The 19,175-nt window shown below is 38.0% G+C and overlaps 1 protein-coding gene across 1 annotated transcript in view; it reads left to right on the top strand.

Moving 5' to 3' along the window:
- The first annotated feature begins 6,275 nt into the window (after positions 1-6,275).
- TFPI (tissue factor pathway inhibitor) overlaps positions 6,276-19,175 on the top strand; it is a 30,739-nt gene continuing 17,839 nt past the window's right edge. The window contains exons 1-3 of the mRNA XM_012933219.2: positions 6,276-6,381; positions 14,049-14,246; positions 16,623-16,664. Of these exons, the coding sequence (XP_012788673.2) occupies positions 6,276-6,381; positions 14,049-14,246; positions 16,623-16,664 (346 nt within the window). The remainder of the gene's footprint in view (positions 6,382-14,048; positions 14,247-16,622; positions 16,665-19,175) is intronic.

The following is a 19,175-nucleotide window of genomic DNA, read 5'->3' as shown; positions in this document are numbered from 1 at the left end:
CCTCATGAGGGATCTTTAAACTTTCCCTACAGTTACATCACTGACCTTAAATTTCTTTCAACATGTCTTTTGGTTTCAGTATTTTCATTCAACTTGTAAACTTTCCAAGAACAGAGGAAGTGGCAATCTTCTCAGAGTTGCACGTTTCAGTAGTGAAATTAGTCAATTTATCAAAAACTTATTTATTCTCTGACAGTTTTGGAGCTAAGTGACAGACTAATATCATTGATACTATTGGAAAAATATTTTGGTTAGCCTCTTCTTGAAATTCTACTCATTGTATCAACTCTGTAGAGAAAACACTTGGATAAAAAGTAATTAGTTTTTTAGGCTGGAGCACAGCGGGTCGGGCATTTGCCTTGCACACAGTGACACCTTTTGGCTTACATATCCAAGTTTTTCTTTAATTTCTGTGGTAATTGTTCTAAGATTTTTTTCCATTTTTTTCTCTTGAGATACAGTAATTCTATAAATAATTTATATTTTTTCTTTTTCCATGGAGATTACTTTGTCTACACTCCACCTCATATATCATTTTTAAAAAAATTTTTATTGAATCACCATGTGGAAAGTTACAAAGTTCTCAGGCTTATGTCTCAGTTATACAATATTCAAACACCCATCTCTTCATCAGTGCCCATATTCCACCACCAAAAACCCCAGTATACCCCCCGCCCCTGCCCCCCACCCCCAACTGTATAACTGATGAATTTCACTTCATTTTCTCTTTACTTTGATTGCATTCCATATTTCAACACAAAACTCACTATTGTAGTTGGAGTTTCCCCCCAAGAAAGACAGCCTTATTACCAAGGAAGCATTTGATAATTAGTTTTCCATTGCTGAGAATGAAGAGATATGTAGCCCCACTGCTCCAAGTACATAACTCTGTTTTTTTCCTTTTCCTTTTTTTTCCCCCCCTCATCCCTCTTCCCGCGCCTCATAGTATGGTGGATGCCACGCCGCGTTTCTCTCTGATAATGGGAAACAACCGGGAAAGAGGGATATTTCCTCTTCTCGGTCGGCGTGGGGCTGTTGCTTAGTTCACAGTCCAGAGAAATGGCTGCTACTTTAATAACCTTCAATATTTCAACAAAAACTCACTGTTATTATTTGGAGTTCCCCCCCCCCAAGTCAGACCTGTTAAAAAGAAACCGTTTCACATAGCTGACAATTAAGAGATGTTAAGTCCGCATGCGCGCGGTTTTGGATTTCTGTATAAAGTCCAGGGAAAATTCTGCCAGAAATTGCATAGCCCAGCTCACAGTCCCAGTGCATTGCTGTAAGAAGCTGTGCTGGATGCCCAAATGTGTTAGGTCTCTGGAATCGAATTCTTTAGTCGCAGAGGGTCTGTTTCACTCTCAGCAGGTCCGAATTTATCTGGGCCGAGGGCGTGCCGGTTACACCCACTTCCCATGATTCCCTAGGAGCCCCAAGTGTAAAAACGGTATACCTCTGGGTTAGGAGTCTTAGATGGTGGCTCCTGCCATGTGGATGCTGCTGCCGCCACCATTTTCCGTGCAGGAAGACAGGGTGGGGAGGAAAGAGCCACCCCTGGGCAGCACGGAGTTGTAGCCCAGCTCACAGTCACAGTGCATTGCTGTAAGAAGCTGCACTGGATGCCCAAATGTGTTAGGTCTCTGGAATCAAAGTCTTTAGGTGCAGAGGGTCCGTTTCACTCCTCCACCTCATATATTATTTTAAGATTGTCTCTGGTTGACAGATGCAGATGGGTGAGGAATCTCTGAGGTCTCAGAACAAGCCTCAGACAGGGAAAATGCCCAAAGGGTACTGTTCTGCAAGAGGATGCCCCAAATTAATTTTCTGATGTTCATGACTGCCAAATACCACGAGGTATAACTCTGGTGGCCCCTGATCATTGCCAGCTACACTTGACAACCCCAAGCACTAGCAGACCTGAGCAGCACTGCAACACTGGTCTGAGCACTGAACCAGCAGGCTGCACAGAGAAAGACAGATTTACAATGTAAAAATACAACTGGAATGGGGTGGGGTGAGTTTCCAACTTGTGTCTTGAATAACTGCTGGATTTGATCCCACACTGATTCCATTTTCAAGGACTATGTCATCATAATCTGTCCCCTCTGAAAAGCCTTGTCTACAAAACCCACCACCTTTAGGAATTAGAATTCAGTTGAGAGATTGAATGTAAGTTGGGTGATCCCCACACTGAGACCATAGCATATTCCCAACAATAACAAAGAAATAACACACCCAACCATAGCAGACATTGTCAATTTTTATTAATTTAACACTAAAATGACACTAGTGTTAATTTGCATTTTCCTGATGACTGATGATGTGAAGCATCATTTGATATACTTCTTGGCCATGTTGTATATAATCTTTAGAGAAGTTCCTATTCATATTTTAGCATATTCTAAATCACTTATTCAGTATATGTCTTTGTATATTTGCAACCTATAGCTTACATATATGTAAGTTTACAATGCTTTCTTATATCTTCTCTTTTCCAGTGTTTGCTGGTCTTTACCTTAGTGACCAGAAATTCTTGATTTTGATAAAATTCAATTAGACATATTTGCTTTTATTGCTGGTGTTTTTATAAGCTGATTAGTAATCTTTCACAAACATCACAAACATTTTTCATAAGATTCTCATTCTATTTCTTCCACAAGATTAAACATTTTTTCTTTCTCATTTAGGTCTGTTAATAACTTTGAACCACTTTTTTTGAGCAATCTAGTAATTAGTATACTACATGTCTGTAAAGAGATAGCAATTTGGAAAGCATAGTGCAGAAAGGTAACCAGATGTAAGGAAAGTGAGTTAAGAAATCTCTAGCTTCAGTGTGAGTTTGTCTGCTTGTTCTATTTCTACACTATTTCCTATTTTGAAAAAGAAAAGTATGAATCACAATCATAATATTAGGGTTGGTGACTTTAATTGATTTTCTCAAATGAGTCAGTTCTAAGACAATTTTTACTCTTTAATTTGGCTTGGGGGCCAAACCCAGAGATGCATAGTTGTGACTCTATGCATGGAAATTACTCCTAGAAGTACTTGGTAGACCATCAGGTGCTGAAGAACAAACCCAGGCCTCTCACATACAAATATGTGCTCTCTCTATTGAGATATATTTCTGGCCCAATTTTATGCTTCCTAAAATGGTAGACCTAATTCAGACTCTATTCTCCTGGATATTGAATTTTTTTATTGGTTCTTCTCACAATTCAATGGTAAAATATATCACTGTATCACTGTTACTGTATCACTGTCATCCCATTGCTCAACAATTTGCTTGAGTGGGCACCAGTAATATATCCATTGTGAGACTTGTTGTTACTGCTTTTGACATATCGAATATGCCACGGGTAGCTTGCCAGGCTCTGCCACGGGGGCGAGAGACTCTCGGTAGCTTGCCGGGCTCTCCAAGAGGGGCGGAGGAATTAAACCTGGGTTGGCCTCATGCAAGGCGAACGCCCTATCCACTGCGCTATCGCTCCAGCGATAAATATATAAAGAAGAAAAAATCAATGAGCCAGGAATTTCCTAAACTGTATCCAAATCCTGCATTAATTATTAATTGGCTATGGCACATTATGGTGTATACTAACAGTTCTTTCTGTCCAGTAATTTTTCTTCTTTCTGGAAGAAACAAACCCATTACCCTAAGAACAACATTTGTACCCTCCCCTGGCAAGACCATATACTTACATTTTTCCTGTTCCAGTTCCCTGACTTGTTTAAAATCTGCTAAATCCAGCTAGTCTCTGAGAATTCTTCCTCTTAAATATATTGGTCCCAAAGTGAGCCAGTTCATCTAAACTGCAACTACTGTTGCTAGTACAAGTTTTTAAAACTTAGTTCATAAATAGAAGCAGTGACCTATTTTGATCAAGGGTCTCTTAAGGTATAAAAGCCAGAAATCATTATCATGAATCATACTATGTAGGAAGAAGCTGGGTTGCATTGAATGCAACAGCAGTGAAAGATACATGGTGATGCCTATGAGATGCAACACAAACCTGCTTTTCTAACAGTAGGTTGACCCCGTCTCTAAAAAAAAAAATGGGCTAATGAACTTTTACTCTAAAAGTTCTTTCTGCCTTGGTGCATCTATGGACCAGCAAACATAGCAGAAATATTCTGTGGACTGCTAAGACAGAACTAAGAAGCATTGTTTATAACAAGAATATTTATATTTCTATATTTATATAGCACTGCTACATTGTCCAGGCACCCCATGTGTTAGCAATAAATTTTTCACAAACCAGAAGTTTCTGTGGACTGATGTAGTAGACAGAGACTGAAACCACTGAGCTAAACAAACTAGTATGGATTTTGAGGTTCGCATCCAAAGGAATTCTACACCTATTAAAATGGAATGAGTCTCTAAGTTAACATAATTAGAGAGACATTAATTGATGGATTTAGATCCCAAATATTAAATTCTTCAGCAGGCACCTTATCTTGCCCTGTGACCTGTGATTTTTAAAAAGCATAGTGTATTTTATAATCAAAGTGTAAGAGTGATATACTCTTCCAAAAAAATCAAATGGAAACAAAAGAGCTGTCAAAACATTTATTTTCAAAAGTAACATTATGGCTAGAAGAAATTTGGCAGAAACATCTAAAACTAGCATATACATAGAGTTATGAATTTAAATAGTTTATAATTTAGGCAATATATAACAGTTATTGAATATCAAATGTGATAATAATCCAACTCTTGTGAAAAATAGGTATTACCTTTAGTAATGAGTCCAATGACATTTAAAGCAAAAGTCATTTGTTATTTTAATACCTACAATAAAATCCCCCCCCAACGCAAGTTAATGGTGTTTATTCCATCTGTGATTCATTCTCTGCAGACATCAACAGAAAATTCTCCAATTTGTTTTCCATAGAACGTCTGTTTCTGCATTTGTAAATGTTTACTGTTGAGATCTCTCTTTCCTTCCTGATTCTATTACCATTAGTGAGCGGATATGTGTGTGTCCTTCCTCGAGTCCCCTTCCCAGGCTGTCCGGCATTGTTCCATCCCTTCTACCTTTGAATTTGGAATATAAAAAGACTAACTACAAATTTTTCATGCATTTTTCCCTCCCCACCATTCCCATTCTTTGGACCTTTAAGTCATTTTGGAAAGGAATTCTTATGCTCCTGATGAAATCTGTTTATCACAGACTCTAAATGCTTTTGTTTGTCCTTTAAATTCTCATTTTTGAGAATCGCCTAAGAATCAGATAGGTCCTTAAGTTGAATGTAGAAGTGGGGCAAAGGACTGACCAGATTGTTAGATATTTCTTCTTTCAACTGTTCTGTTTGTTGTCTTATAAAAAATCTGTTAAGAAAACTGACTATAAAGGTGACTATAAAGGTGATCTATATTTTAAAGCAAGCAAAGTATAATATTAAGAAAATATTTTTCTTTTTTAACAGCAGGACCAGAGTTGGGCCAGAAGACAGTTCTAGGGTTAAGGCACCTGTCGTAGGTTGCCAACCCAGTTTGATTCGGGCACCACATATGGTCCAAGAGCACTGCCAAGAGTGATCCAAGGGCCAAGTTATCCCAGAACAACTCCAGGTATGTTCCCAAACCCTACCTCTTTTCCAAAATGACCAGAGTTAAAGAAAATAAAAACCAGAAGTTAGATGGTGCACAAAATAAGCCACAGAAATTTATAAATAAACAGAATAGATTTACCAAGAAAAAAAGATAACTATAAAAAATAGTGACACTAAGAATTGCATATTAGGGGCTGGAGTGATAGTACAGTGGGTAGGGCGTTTGCCTTGCATGCGGCCAACCCGGGTTCGAATCCCAGCATCCCATATGGTCCCCTGAGCACCGCCAGGGGTAATTCCTGAGTGCATGAGCCAGGAATGACCCCTGTGCATTGCCGGGTGTGACCCAAAAGGCAAAAAAAAAAAAAGAATTGCATATTAAAGTGGAACTTAATACATTTTAAATCATGTTAACTAGCATTTACTAAGGATTCCCAAGTATAGTCATTTTAACTTATATTGTTAAGTTTTAAATGTCATACGTTTGAATATTATTAGATATATGTATTGAAGGTATGTTTTCAACAGTGTTGAAAGCTACATACATGTTTTAAATATGTGTTACGAAATTTCTGGACAGGCATCATGAGAATATATCAACTATCACCAAAATTCACATTTGAAGGCATGCATAAGAGTTCTACTATTCTATAGATGACCTCACATGAGTAATCTAGTCATTAGATATATTTGGGTTCTGCATTTCACAGGTGATTTATACAATGAAGAAGAAACAGTTATTTTGGGTTTCTATATGTTTGCTGCTTAGCTGTGTGTCTACTCTTAATGATATTGATGAAGATGATGAAGAGCATATTAACAGTACAGGTAAAATGTTAGAGTCATTTATCCTTTTCATGTAATCACAATTTTTCTGATTCATCTTCATCCAAAAATTGATTTTTCATTGTGTATAAAAATTGTCTTTTAAAAAATTATTACAGTGGTGTTTCACAGAAAATGTCTTATATGCAAAATCTGAAAACTGCTTAGGTTCAAAAAATATCTCAAGTTCTTTAAGCAAACAATGATGCCTCTTTCAGACTATTAAAAGTAAATAAACACTGAAGCATCTCTGCGAATTTGCAAGGAGAAGAATGCTATACAAATAACTCTTTATGACTCCTGGTATCATTTTTTGCCTGGGAAAAGTGCAAGAGAGAAAATAAAAATGCAAATATGTGAGCTTTCAGTCGTTCTTTCCTTCTTCCCCTTATTTTCAAAGCAAACATTTTCCCAGATGAGCCCAATGGGAGAATGTACTCAAAAACAACACCAAAACAACACCAAATTCTGGTTAACAGAATTTATTCTAATTCCATAGAGCCTTGTCTCTAAAAGAAAATATATTGACAATAGAATAAAGAAAAGATAGTATGCTGCTTACTATTATGAATTTATTATTTTCTTAAAAGAAATTGTTGCAAAATAGTGAATTTTATTTATCATTTTCTTCCTTTCTAATTCTTTAAAATTTTAATTGCAGTTTTGGTAGCATGGCTATAATTCCATTAATTTTTATGGTATTGATGTATAAAAATAGTAAATAATTAATAGAAGGTCGATGATTGGTAATGAAGAACAGGAGTAAAGTCATAACTCCTATTTAACTGTATGAGTTACAGATGATTTTTTGTACCTGATTTGTGAGGTACAGATGATTTATGAGGTACAGATGATTTCCATAAATAGATTCTGATTTTATATCATAGATTTTTTAAAGTGATTTAAGTTCAATGTATTTAATTTTGTTAAAGAATTCGTATTTCTTACATGCCTGAAACTGTGTTTGGTGCCAGGGAAGCCATGAGTGATGACAGAGAGGAGATCCCAAGAGCAGACAGAATATTCCAGCATAAAGTAACAGAGTATTTCTTAATCAGGAACTAGATGTTCTTTGTGGGTACCAGGAAGAGAGCTACAAGTGAGAATCATGTAAATTGTCATAGGATGACACTAAGGGACCAACTGGTAGGATGGAGTAGGGGGTGGCAGCAAGGTCATAGGAAGGAAACAAGATCTGAAGAAGACATTTGTGAGGAAGTGAGAAAAACTGATATAATAAGTGAGTGACAGTGGCAAGCATGATACCAAAGGAAATGGGACACATCCAAGGTCAGTGTGACCAACTGGGACATGCTGCATCACTTTAGCCTAGATGCCAGAATTGAACAGTAAGAGCTGCAGGCCCATCCCCCACCCGTCAGCCTTGTCCACTAACCTGGGATCCACAGGCAATGAACATCTAGTCCTTGAGTTTAAAAACAGCAAAAGTCTTATTTTAATAGGCCACTGTGTTTGTGTGTGTGTGTGTGTTTATGGGTGTTTAAGATGTAATGCTACTTAGTAAAATAAAATTGATATGTGCTTTATGAAAACAGAAGTTTTGAGCATTATAAAGTGAGGACCCTTACTACTTTTGGCTCATTTATCAGAAAGAATGACTAATATTGTATTCTTTTGGAGTTTGGTTGGAGAGGGGTCTAGAGAAATAATCAATAGGGGGTAAATAAGCAATTCCACCTTGGGAAGCTGCAAGAGAAAGTGGATCTCTGGGTTCACCTAATCAATTCTCTCTTAGGGTGAGAAAATGCATGTCAGTCAACCATAGATTCCTAAACTAGTTGCTACTACTATAGTCAGTAAAGAAAGCACAATTAGTCCATTAAAAGTTCAAAGTTTAAAACCTCTATGAATTCAGCCAAACTCATCTGAATAATAAAAAATATGATCTTAAAGCTAGGCGTGAAGATTACCTACCTTATTGCTAAGTAATGCAATGCAATGTAGATGCAATGTCTATGAGTTTCACTTTGTTTTGAATTTTTCTGGGGATAACATAACCCACTCAGAGCCAATTCCATTTTGGAGATACTATTTACTAATATTGTGTCAATATAATTTTATAGCATGCTATTATTTTATAGAAATAAAATTTTACCGCTTCTCTCATAAGTCAATACTTAGCTTAAAAATAAGTCCATCAGCCCAGGATGGTAGTTCAAGTGCCTAGCACATACATGGCCCCGTCCTATTCCCCAGTAACACATGAATCCCTCTCAACACTATGGGTGTGGCCCTGATAGCCTCTGTATAACATGAAATTGTAGGCTGTGTGAGCCTCGTTTAGCTTGGAACAGTCTCAGCCTTCTGAGAATGGACCCAATACGAGGAGAAAAAAGTGGAGAAAATGAGGGGGGGAGGGGAACACCTCAGCTATTAGTCCAACCAGTAAGAATGTTCAGTAGAACACAAACTTCTTAATCAGACAAAAGGAATATGAAAATAGCCTGAATAAAGACTTTAAAAATTCTTTTGACTGGGCCAGTACAATAGTACAGTAGGTAAGGGCCTTTCCCTCCATGCAGTTATCCTGTGTTTGATTCCTGGATTCCCATATGGGCCCCTAGTACTGCCAGGATTTTCTTTAAAAATTCCTTTAAAAAAGGCTCATGGGTGGCCAAAAGGTGTAGGAAAAAGATAACATCCTATCTGACTAATCCTCCTTATCATCAGGGGAATGCAAATCAGGACCATAGCACATTTACCCTAAGGGCCCAAATACTCTATTCAGAAAAGATATTTCCACTCCCATATTCAATGCAGCACTAATCACTGTCACTGTCATCCCATTGCTCATCAATTTGCTTGAGTGGGCCAGTAATGTCTCCATTGTGAGACTTGTTGTTACTGTTTTTGACATATTGAATATGCCACGGTAGCTTGCCAGGCTCTGCCATGTGGGTGAGATACTCTTGGTAGCTTGTCGGGCTCTCCAAGAGGGGTGGAGGAATCAAACCCGGGTTGACCGAGTGCAAGGCAAATGCCCTACCCTCTGTGCTATCGCTCCAGCCCTGCAGAACTAATACAAGAGCCCAAATCTGGAAACAACCTGAATGTCCAAGAACAAATGACTGCACAAAGATTCGAAACAAAATACAGTTTGCCACTACAGGGATGTATCTTAGAGTATTATGCTGAGCACAGTTATTCAGAAGGAGAGGGACAGACACAGAATGGTTTTTCTCAGAAGTAGAACATAAAGAAACATAGTAAGGAGACAAAAATATACTCAAAGTCGTAAACTGAAAACTGGCCTTAATTTAGCAAGCATATTACTGAGAGGGGGGAAGGGGGCATGGGAGTTGGAACAGGACAGGAAGGTGGGATGCTGCCACCATGCTGAAAGGGAAGCGGGCACTCTGGTGGAAGATGTGGCCATGGAATGTTTAGTGCATCCAACGGCCATTATCAATATTATAAATCACGATGCTTATACTAAAAATGTTTAAATAAATTCCTTTGAACTGGGAGAGTGGTTAGCAGGGAATAGCTAGAAAAATGCATTTATCTTATAGGGTTTCAGTAAGATTGATCTAAGTTTGTATGTGAGGTTTGTTGGACAGAAGTTTCACAAACTACGAATTATGTAAACTCTCTGATTTTAGTGGTCCAATCATAAGTAGTTGATGTAAATTACTATGCTTATATGGCTGCTACATAAACCTTATAAAAGCCTGCATCTAATTTTCTGCCACAAAGAAGCACACAGTACATGTCTATGCCCTTTAAAAACAAAAATATCTGTCAGTCAGATAATGAAATAGGATGCAGATTCTAAGATAATTTTTGCCTTTAAGTTCCACAAGGTCCTCCCTCTAATTCCAGAAGAATGAGAATTCTGACACACTCAAGGACCCTAAATCTTTTCAGGGAGATGGTAATCCTCAACATATGAAAAAAAATCAAATGCAAAATATTAACTACAAAAATGATATAAACAAATAGACTACCATTCCCATTATATGGGCCTATTTGTTTTTTCACTTTGTGGCCCAAGGAAAATTCTTCACCACTTTCTTATTCTCATGATAAGCATCTCTGACCCCCTGATCAAATTTACTATACACTCATATAACACCTTGAACTTCTTGAATATTTATGCAAATCACTAGCGGCTGTAGCCTCATGAATGAAGATCAAGTGCTGATGCCAAAATTATTTTTATATCTGCTATGACAGCATAACTGTTCACTTTCAAAAGGTTGATCCTAAGTAAGCAATGCACAAAAGACATACTTCCAACTCCTGGAGGTGGAATGGAATGCCATTGTCCCTCCCCTCTTCCACTCCAGGGATTCAAATGTGGGCGCAAGAATAAAAGAATAATGTAATACAAGAGAATAATACAAGTTCCACATAAGAAATACTTTAAAATGTGAATACTCAGGAAAAATAATTAGCTGTCAATGTATACAAAATGATAAATAAAAGTGGATTCTTAGTATTTTTTAAGGGTATTTACTTGAATAGAAATTATTTATTTAAGTATATGTATTTCACCTAAATGATAACTTGAAAATGTCAGTCATACAGGCCCGTGACAATATGACTCAGTTTTTAAGAATATTGGGTACATCTAGAATAAATCTACACGGGGGACAGATCTACTCTCTAAGTTATGAGGTGAAATGAGTGGTTCTTCTGTAGTACTCTTTTGCCATTTTCAAAATGGAGATACATTGCCTAACTCAGAAGGCTGTGGTTATTAAATATATAATTGGACATCTCAGTCACAGTATTTAAGTCAATACCATGAGTTGTTATCAGTATGAAGACCGCTAAAGGTAATGTACACTTCCTGTGGTACACTGCCGCCACCTGGTGGCATGATTGTTAAATAGCAGGTTGAACTTAGTAGATCCTTAATATAGTAGTTTCGAGCATGTTAATAAGGATTTCCAAATGTATTAAAGGTAAAAAAGGAAAGGAAACCAAAGAAATAAATTATCTACAAAAAATAATATGATATAAACTGTTAATTCATAATAATAGAGATGTCTTTCTGAAAGACACTTTTTTTTTAACTTTTTATTAAATCACCATGTGGAAAGTTACAAAGTTCTCAGGTTTATTTCTCAGTTATACAATATTCAAACACCCATCCCTTCACCAGTGCCCATATTCCACCACCAAAAACCCCAGTATACCCCCCGCCCCCACCCCCTACCCCCTACTGTATAACTGATGAATTTCACTTCATTTTCTCTTTACCTTGATTACATTCCATATTTCAACACACAACTCACTATAGTTGTTGGAGTTTCTACCCGAGAGACAGACCTACTACCAAGAAAGCATTTGATAATTAGTTTTCCATTGCTGGGAATGAAGAGATATGGAGCCCCACTGCTATAAGGACATAACTCTTCTTTTTTTTTTTTTCCTTTTTCCTTTTCCCTTTTTTTTTTCACCCTCATCCCCCATCCTGAGCCTCATAGTATGGTGTACGCCACGCCGCGGCGTGGGGCTTTTGCTTAGTTCACAGTCCAGAGAGGTGGCTGCTACATTAATAACCTTCAATATTTCAACAAAAACTTACTGTTATTATTTGGAGTTTCCCCCCCAAGTCAGACCTGTTCAAAAGGAACCGTTTCACATAGCTGACAATTATAGATGTTAAGTCGCGTGGACACAGCTGCATCCACGCGGTTTTGGATTTCTGTATAAAGTCCAAGGAAAATTCTGCCAGAAATTGCATAGCCCAGCTCACAGTCCCAGTGCATTGCTGTAAGAAGCTGTGCTGGATGCCCAAATGTGTTAGGTCTCTGGAATCTAATTCTTTAGGCACAGAGGTCTGTTTCACTCTCAGCAGCTCCGAATTTATCTGGGCTGAGGGCGTGCCGGTTACACCCCCTTCCCATGAGTCCCTGGGAGCCCCAAATGTAGAAATCGAGTACCTCTGGGTAAGGATTCTTAAGATGGCGCCTGCCATGCGGTTGCTGCCGCCGCCGTTTTGCTGCCGCCGCCGTTTTCCCGTGCAGGAAGACAGGGTGGAGAGAAAAAAAATCCACCCCCGGGCAGCACAGAGTTGAAGCCCAGTCCGCAGTCCCAATGCATTGTTATTAGAAGCTGCGCTGGATGCCCGAAAGTGTTAGGTCTCTGGAATCAAAGTCTTTAGGCGCAGAGGGTCCCGCTTCACACTCTTTAAAGTGGCCGTTAAGGCCTTTGAAGTTCCAGTAACCCATACTTGGGAGCCAGGAACACTTTATTATATGAGAAGCGGAAAAGGAATTTGTGAAATAACAGTATTTAACCAAAATATTAAACTTGTAGAATGGGACTGGAGCGAAAGACAGCAGTTTGGGAGTTTGCCTTGCACAGGGCTGTCCCGGGTTCCATCCCTGAGATCCCATGAGCACCCCTAAGATAAATTCCTGAGTACAGAGCAAGGAAGCCCCGAGCGTTTCTGGGTGTGCCCGCCCCACAAAAACAAGTTTGTACTTCTAGATTATTTCTCAGAATTATTTGTGATAAGTTTCTGGTGTGCCATTCTCAGAAAACCACAAAGAGTTGTTCATTGGTTGCCCTTAAATACTGTTGAACTAAAAGAGATGGCTACTTATTTGTAGGTCAATTCTTTACAATATTACTCAATTCCCGATCAGTCCAGTGTTACAGTCTTCAGCAATATCTGTATACAAAAGTAGAAAAATTTACTCTGCATTTTCCTTTAATTATTGTTTGAAAAGCAACAATCAAATTACCAAAATAATCAACTATTAAAACTCTAGTTAATAAACTGTTTCATTGGCGATTTTGTAAATTTTCACTTTGTATGACTTAGAATACATTTCCGTGATTTCCTTTTATTTATTTATTTCGCCTTGGTTGCTGCTGCTGACGCAAGTTGTCCGTGCTGGAATGGGGTGCTTGCTGGGAGTTGTGCATCTGTAGGGTGCTCATATACCACACCACAGTTATTGCTGGGTCCCACATATGTTATTCGTGGTACTTGTACACATGTTTGCCAGGGATTTTACTCATCTAGGTATGGTGCATGCAGTACACACTAGGTTTCACTATGGAATCTAAGTATATGCAGTGTTTTACACATTTTACCTGCAGGGCTAGCACAAATGCATGCTGTCTGCTGTGCTCCAAAGAAGGCCACACACTGTTGTATTTTTATCCCAAATAATAGAGGTACACGACGTGATAAGCACTTGTGGAAGATGCCAGGAATTGAACTCTGGTCTCACACTTGCAAGGCCAGCATATTTTGTCTATAGCCATTCATTCCCCAGGTAGAAAAGCCTGTCTTGGGGCCATTATAATTGCTTTAAAGGCAGAACATATTGAGGGCCGAAGAGATAGTGCAGGGGTTAAGGCTTATGCCTGTATGAGGCTCACCTGGTTCAATCCCTGGCACCACAGTTTCCTCAAGCCTCTCTGGGTACAGCCTTATAGGCCCTCAAATATTGCCAGTGCAGACTGGGCAATTCCCAGAATCACAGGACCTGAGCAGTGGCTCATCCTAAAACCCTCACATTGAACATTGGCCTAGTTTGGCCAAGATTTACTATGGAAATCTTGGAAACTCTATGACTCCCTCAGCACTAGTTGGAAGCCCTCCCGTCAAAAAAGGAAGTGAAAAAACAAAAGACCTAGTTACAGGGTTGCTGTATAAAAATATGTTTATTTTTACCTTGCAGGTGCCAGCTTGCCACCACTGAAACTTGTAAATTCATTCTGTGCCTTTAAGGCAGACGATGGTCCATGCAAAGCATTGATACATATGTATTTTTTCAACATCCGCACTCAACAGTGTGAACAATTTATATATGGGGGATGTGAAGGAAATCAGAATCGATTTGACACCCTGGACGAGTGCAAATATCAATGTGTAAAAGGTAGGTCTATAAGGACACATCACTCAGACTGCTCATCTAATCATTGATTTCAAAAATCAGAAAAAATGTGAATTAAGAACTATTGTGACATTTGAAGAAATATCTTTTGCAGATCTTAAGTATTTATATTCAATTCAATTTTTTATTTTCTTACCAATTAGTTATTATATATTTTCCCCATTTGTTTCCCCATATTTTTCTCTACCACAAGCAACAAGAAAAACCTGGAAGTTTGCAGAACAGTTTTCATATCTATAATGAAGTGAATGTAATAACTTAAGTTTCCCCTGGTGGCTGTGAATTATCAGAAAAGAAGTTGCTGGTCACATTGACTTAGTCTTTGCTTTATTAATACAATGACCTTATAGTATCCCCTTGTCAAGAAACTAAATTTGATCATTCACATTGAGGCTATCAAAGTCATTAAGACATTCCAAGCATGGATGTGCACATACACAGACTCAAACACATGTCCACACTCATACACACACACACACACACACACCATTTAATGGCATTCTCTGGAAACTTAGAATACTAAAGAAAATATCATTCCTGCTGATCCACACAGACCTTATTGAACTCCACTTTTCTTATCATATTCTTACTGAGAAATAAAACATTGTGAAACTCAAAAAGAGATAAACTTATTTTCTTTTATAGGTGTTATGAACAATTTTCTCTCTAAAGAATAACCTCTTCATTCTGTCTCAACACAATTTACTTAGCTTATTTATTATAAGCTAATACAAATGCAAATGATTCTACAATAAAACTTCACATATTGTATGCATTTAAACTTTAAAAATAATATTTAAGCTTGAACCATATAATACAGTATCATATAACATCTAAATAAGATTATATTGAAGTGTGTCAGGTCAAAGTCAACATAACATTTTAGTTCTTGAGTGAGATGTTTTAATTCATTCTATGAAGTTAAACAAAAAGAAAAAAATGAGTCACAGATCACTGTATTACTGCATCACTGTCGTCCCTTTGCTCATCGATTTGCTCAAGTGGGCGCCAGTAACATCTCCAGTCGTTCCTGTCACATTCAGGGTCAGGGGAATGAAGCCCATTATTGTTACTGTTTTGGGCTATCGAATACACCATGGGTAGCTTGCCAGGCTCTGCCGTGCAAGATTCTGCATCGCTCTCTTTTGGGAGCTTTGTTTTATAGACTCTGGATCTTGGCCATTGATGAGATTACATGGCACAGGGGGCAGTTGGTGGGTGTGACTGCCAAGCTACTGAAAAATGGGGGACCTAGGTGGAGGAGGCCCAGTTCCAATCCCAGCAGGCTTGGATATCTCAGCCATGGTTCCCACATACCTGGGTTCCTCTGTCAGTTCCTTCAGGCATGAGGCTCGTCCAAGCATGTGGAGAATGACCTTGAACATGGCTGTGGCTGGGTTCTGGAGGTTTTCGGCTGCTGGGGCTCTGCTTGGGGCAGGGAGGAAAACACAACCCTCCCCCCTCCAAGGTGCCTTGGTGAAGACAGCATGGCACGGGGGGAGGAGATTCTGCTGTGTTACAGATACATTTTATTTTATTATTCTTCTGTGCTTGAGTTGAGACAACAAGGATGAGTCTGGGGAATCAGAAACATAATCTGGATCCTTCCACCCTTACTCCTAATCTACTGTGGAAATGATTCATTTCAAATATACAAAGTTGATTGTTTAAATCATTTTCCTGTTTCATACTACTTTAAAAAGCAGCTAGTTTAACATGGATATTTGAGTAGTCTAGAGCGATAGTGAGTAAGGTGTCTGCCTTGCATGTGGCCAACCCGGGTTCGATTCCTCAGTCCCTTTTGGAGAGACTGGCAAGCTACCGAGAGTAACTTTCCTGCACAGCAGATTCTGGCAAGCTACCAGTGGCATATTTGTATGCCCAAAACAGTAACAAGTCTCACAATGGAGACATTACTGGTGCCCGCTTAGCAAATCGATGTGCAATGGAAGAACAGTGAACTTGAGTAACAAATTTAGTTCAGTATAGATTTTTGTGGGAGATTATGGATCACACCCAAGGTTGCTCTAGGCTACTCCTGGTTCTGTGTTCTTGGGGTTATTCAGAGCAGTGCTCTGGGACCCTCATAATACAGGGGGATCAAACCCAGATTATCTGTGTGCAAAGCAAGCACCTCAACACCTGTCACATCTCTTCTTCATCCCTATAAATTTTTAGTTTTGCAAATGTGTTAGAAATTTTAAACATAATTTTAGTGACTGTTAAATTAGAATGTAGATAATTTCATGAAAAGCTTTTTAGAAATACAAAGAAATATTACTGATTTATTTATATTCTGCCTCAAAATAATAGTAATGGTATTAAAGCATTATACATGTATATTGTTTTTTCTTGCAGGCTATCGGGAAAGTAAATGGACAAAGGAAACACCGCTCAAAGGTGATCATGCTTTGTGTGTTATTTGTGTAAAAATATAGTTTATATATTGCTAGCTTACTTTTGTTCTCAGATCTCTAATCCATTAATAAGGTCAGCATTCTGGGTATAAGCAGTTTTCAGACAATGCAAATGTATATATGGTTGTCAAGAATGTACATGCAAAAGTAATTGGAGATATTACACAATAAATATTGGCTCATTTTTACATCATTTGGTGCATATAAATATTTTTTAATTTTTGATTGTAATATTCTATTTATTCTTTTAACCTAAAAATAAACTATTTTTGTTGAATACATTATATCAACACAAGAAAAAAAATTCTCAACAGATCAACAAATTCAGCTACTTTTATTTATTTTGGGCAGGGGGCGCTCATGAGTGGTGCTCAAACAGGGACTACTCGTGGCATACTCTGTGTAGGGCAGTTAAAGCTGGAGATCCTGTAGGTTCCTACCCCCAGATTTCTGACACCTGTTCCTAATTTTAAAGATTCTCCAGAAAGTTATTCAATTCAATCGCAATATGTGGTAATGTGGTATTTACTTGTGAGTGAGAAAATAGCAACAAAAATCAAATTATTAACTATAAAAATGTTACAAAATATAACATGTATATTAATTTCACTGATTTTTACTTGTGTGAAAAAAAGGTTGAAAAATATTCTCTTGCTTTAGGCAGTTAATTGCCCAAACTTTGAACCAATTTTAATTCAAACATACATTTAGAAATAAAGTTTGTACACACTGAATAAATTAATGAATTGACAAAATTGCTCCCGACAAATATGTAAATATTCTGAGAATTTTTTAATATTTAAAATAAATTTAAGTCATTGTATGTAATAACAAAGACTACAACATACTTAAGAATAGGGTTTTTGTTGTTCATGTTTTAAAATTTAAGAAGTCCTATGAAGATTCAGAGAGATAGTACAACAGGCTGGAGTATGGACTTTGCTTGCAGGTGGCCCAGATTTGATTCCCAGCATCACACCTGTCCCTGAACCCTGCCAGCAGCTAGCCCATGCACAAAACTGGGGGGAAAGTCTTATGCACTGTATTACTGTATCACTGTCATCCCGTTGTTCATCGATTTGTTCAAGTGGGCACCAGTAACGTCTCCATTGTGAGACTTGTTGTTACTGTTTTTGGCCTATTGAATACGGTGCAGGGAGCTTCCCAGGCTCTGCTGTGCGGGCAGGATACTCTCTGTAGCTTGCCAGGCTCTCTGAGAGGAGCGGAGGAATCGAACCCGGGTTGGCTGCATGCAAGGCAAACGCCCTAGCCGCTGTGCTATCACTCCAGCCCTTATGCACCATCTCCCCAATTTTTCAAGCAAATAAGTACTTTCAGAGAACACAAATAAAAATTAAGAGTTTTCAAATATTTTTTTCATAAAAGAGCATAAAAATTCAAAAGACTTTTTTCCTCCACTTATCCATTAAACTTAACTACAATGTTTACATGGAATACTAACATACTTTGAGAAGAAGGAAGCAATAAACCATATCAAAATAACTTTCAAATTAGTACTTTGAAAAGCCAGAGCCATAGTACAGTGGGGAGTGCGCATTTGCCTTGAACTCGGCTCACGCAGTTCAATCCCTAAAATTCCTGAAGGTCCCCTGAGCAGTGCCTGGAGTAATTCCTTAGTGCGAAAGCCAGGAGTAAGCCCTGAGCTTTGCCAAAACCAAAAGCCAAACAAACAAAAATAGATTATCACTTTTAGATTTCTTTTAGATTAATCCTAATTGAAAATATATAGTTTGCACAGTATTAAAATGTGATGTTTTACATAATTAACAATTTTCAGAGTACAGTGATTTGATTATTTATTTTTATTTATTTGGCCTCACAGGCAGTATGTCACACTTACTGCAGGCTCTAGGCTAAGTAATTACTCCTGGTGGCACTAGGGACACCACAAGAAGTGCCAAGAAAAGAACCTAGATTAGGCACAAGGGCCTTTTGTCATGTGTATTGTCTCCTGGATCCCAACGTGCTTTTATATGCATGGATGCAGTTGTTGCATAAATCACTAATACTGTTAAGTACATGTATGTGTGTTATTATACACGTATTATGGTGTTTTTTTTCATTTAGGCTAATAATGTACAAGAAATAAATTTAGCAATTCAGCTTTTATCTTAAAAAATCAAGCCTAATATGTTCTCTAATTTTGAAAACTGATAAAACCTTTTCCTAACAGAATTTGTAGTTTTGCATGGAGATTATTAACCTTGAAAGACAGACAGTAGAACTCAGGAGCATAACTTTTGTGACAGCTATATTTAGCTTGCTTTGGAGCACTATCAAAGGATGAGTTTGAAGAAGTGCCTTTTCCATCCCCGAAGATATATTTCCTTTCTGCCTCTGCAATGTTGGAGTCTTTCCAGTGTTGGAGAAGGAAAACAAGTGATAGTTATGGTGGTGAGGATGCACCTAACACAGATATTAATTCCAGCTAAGAATTCAGGAACTTCTAAGAATAGCCACGAAAGCTTTCATC

This window comes from Sorex araneus, chromosome X (assembly GCF_027595985.1).
Source record: "Sorex araneus isolate mSorAra2 chromosome X, mSorAra2.pri, whole genome shotgun sequence".
In the NCBI taxonomy this organism is placed as follows: Eukaryota; Metazoa; Chordata; class Mammalia; order Eulipotyphla; family Soricidae; genus Sorex; species Sorex araneus.
Note: the sequence above shows the minus strand (reverse complement) of the source record. Positions and strands in the feature narration are given on the sequence as shown.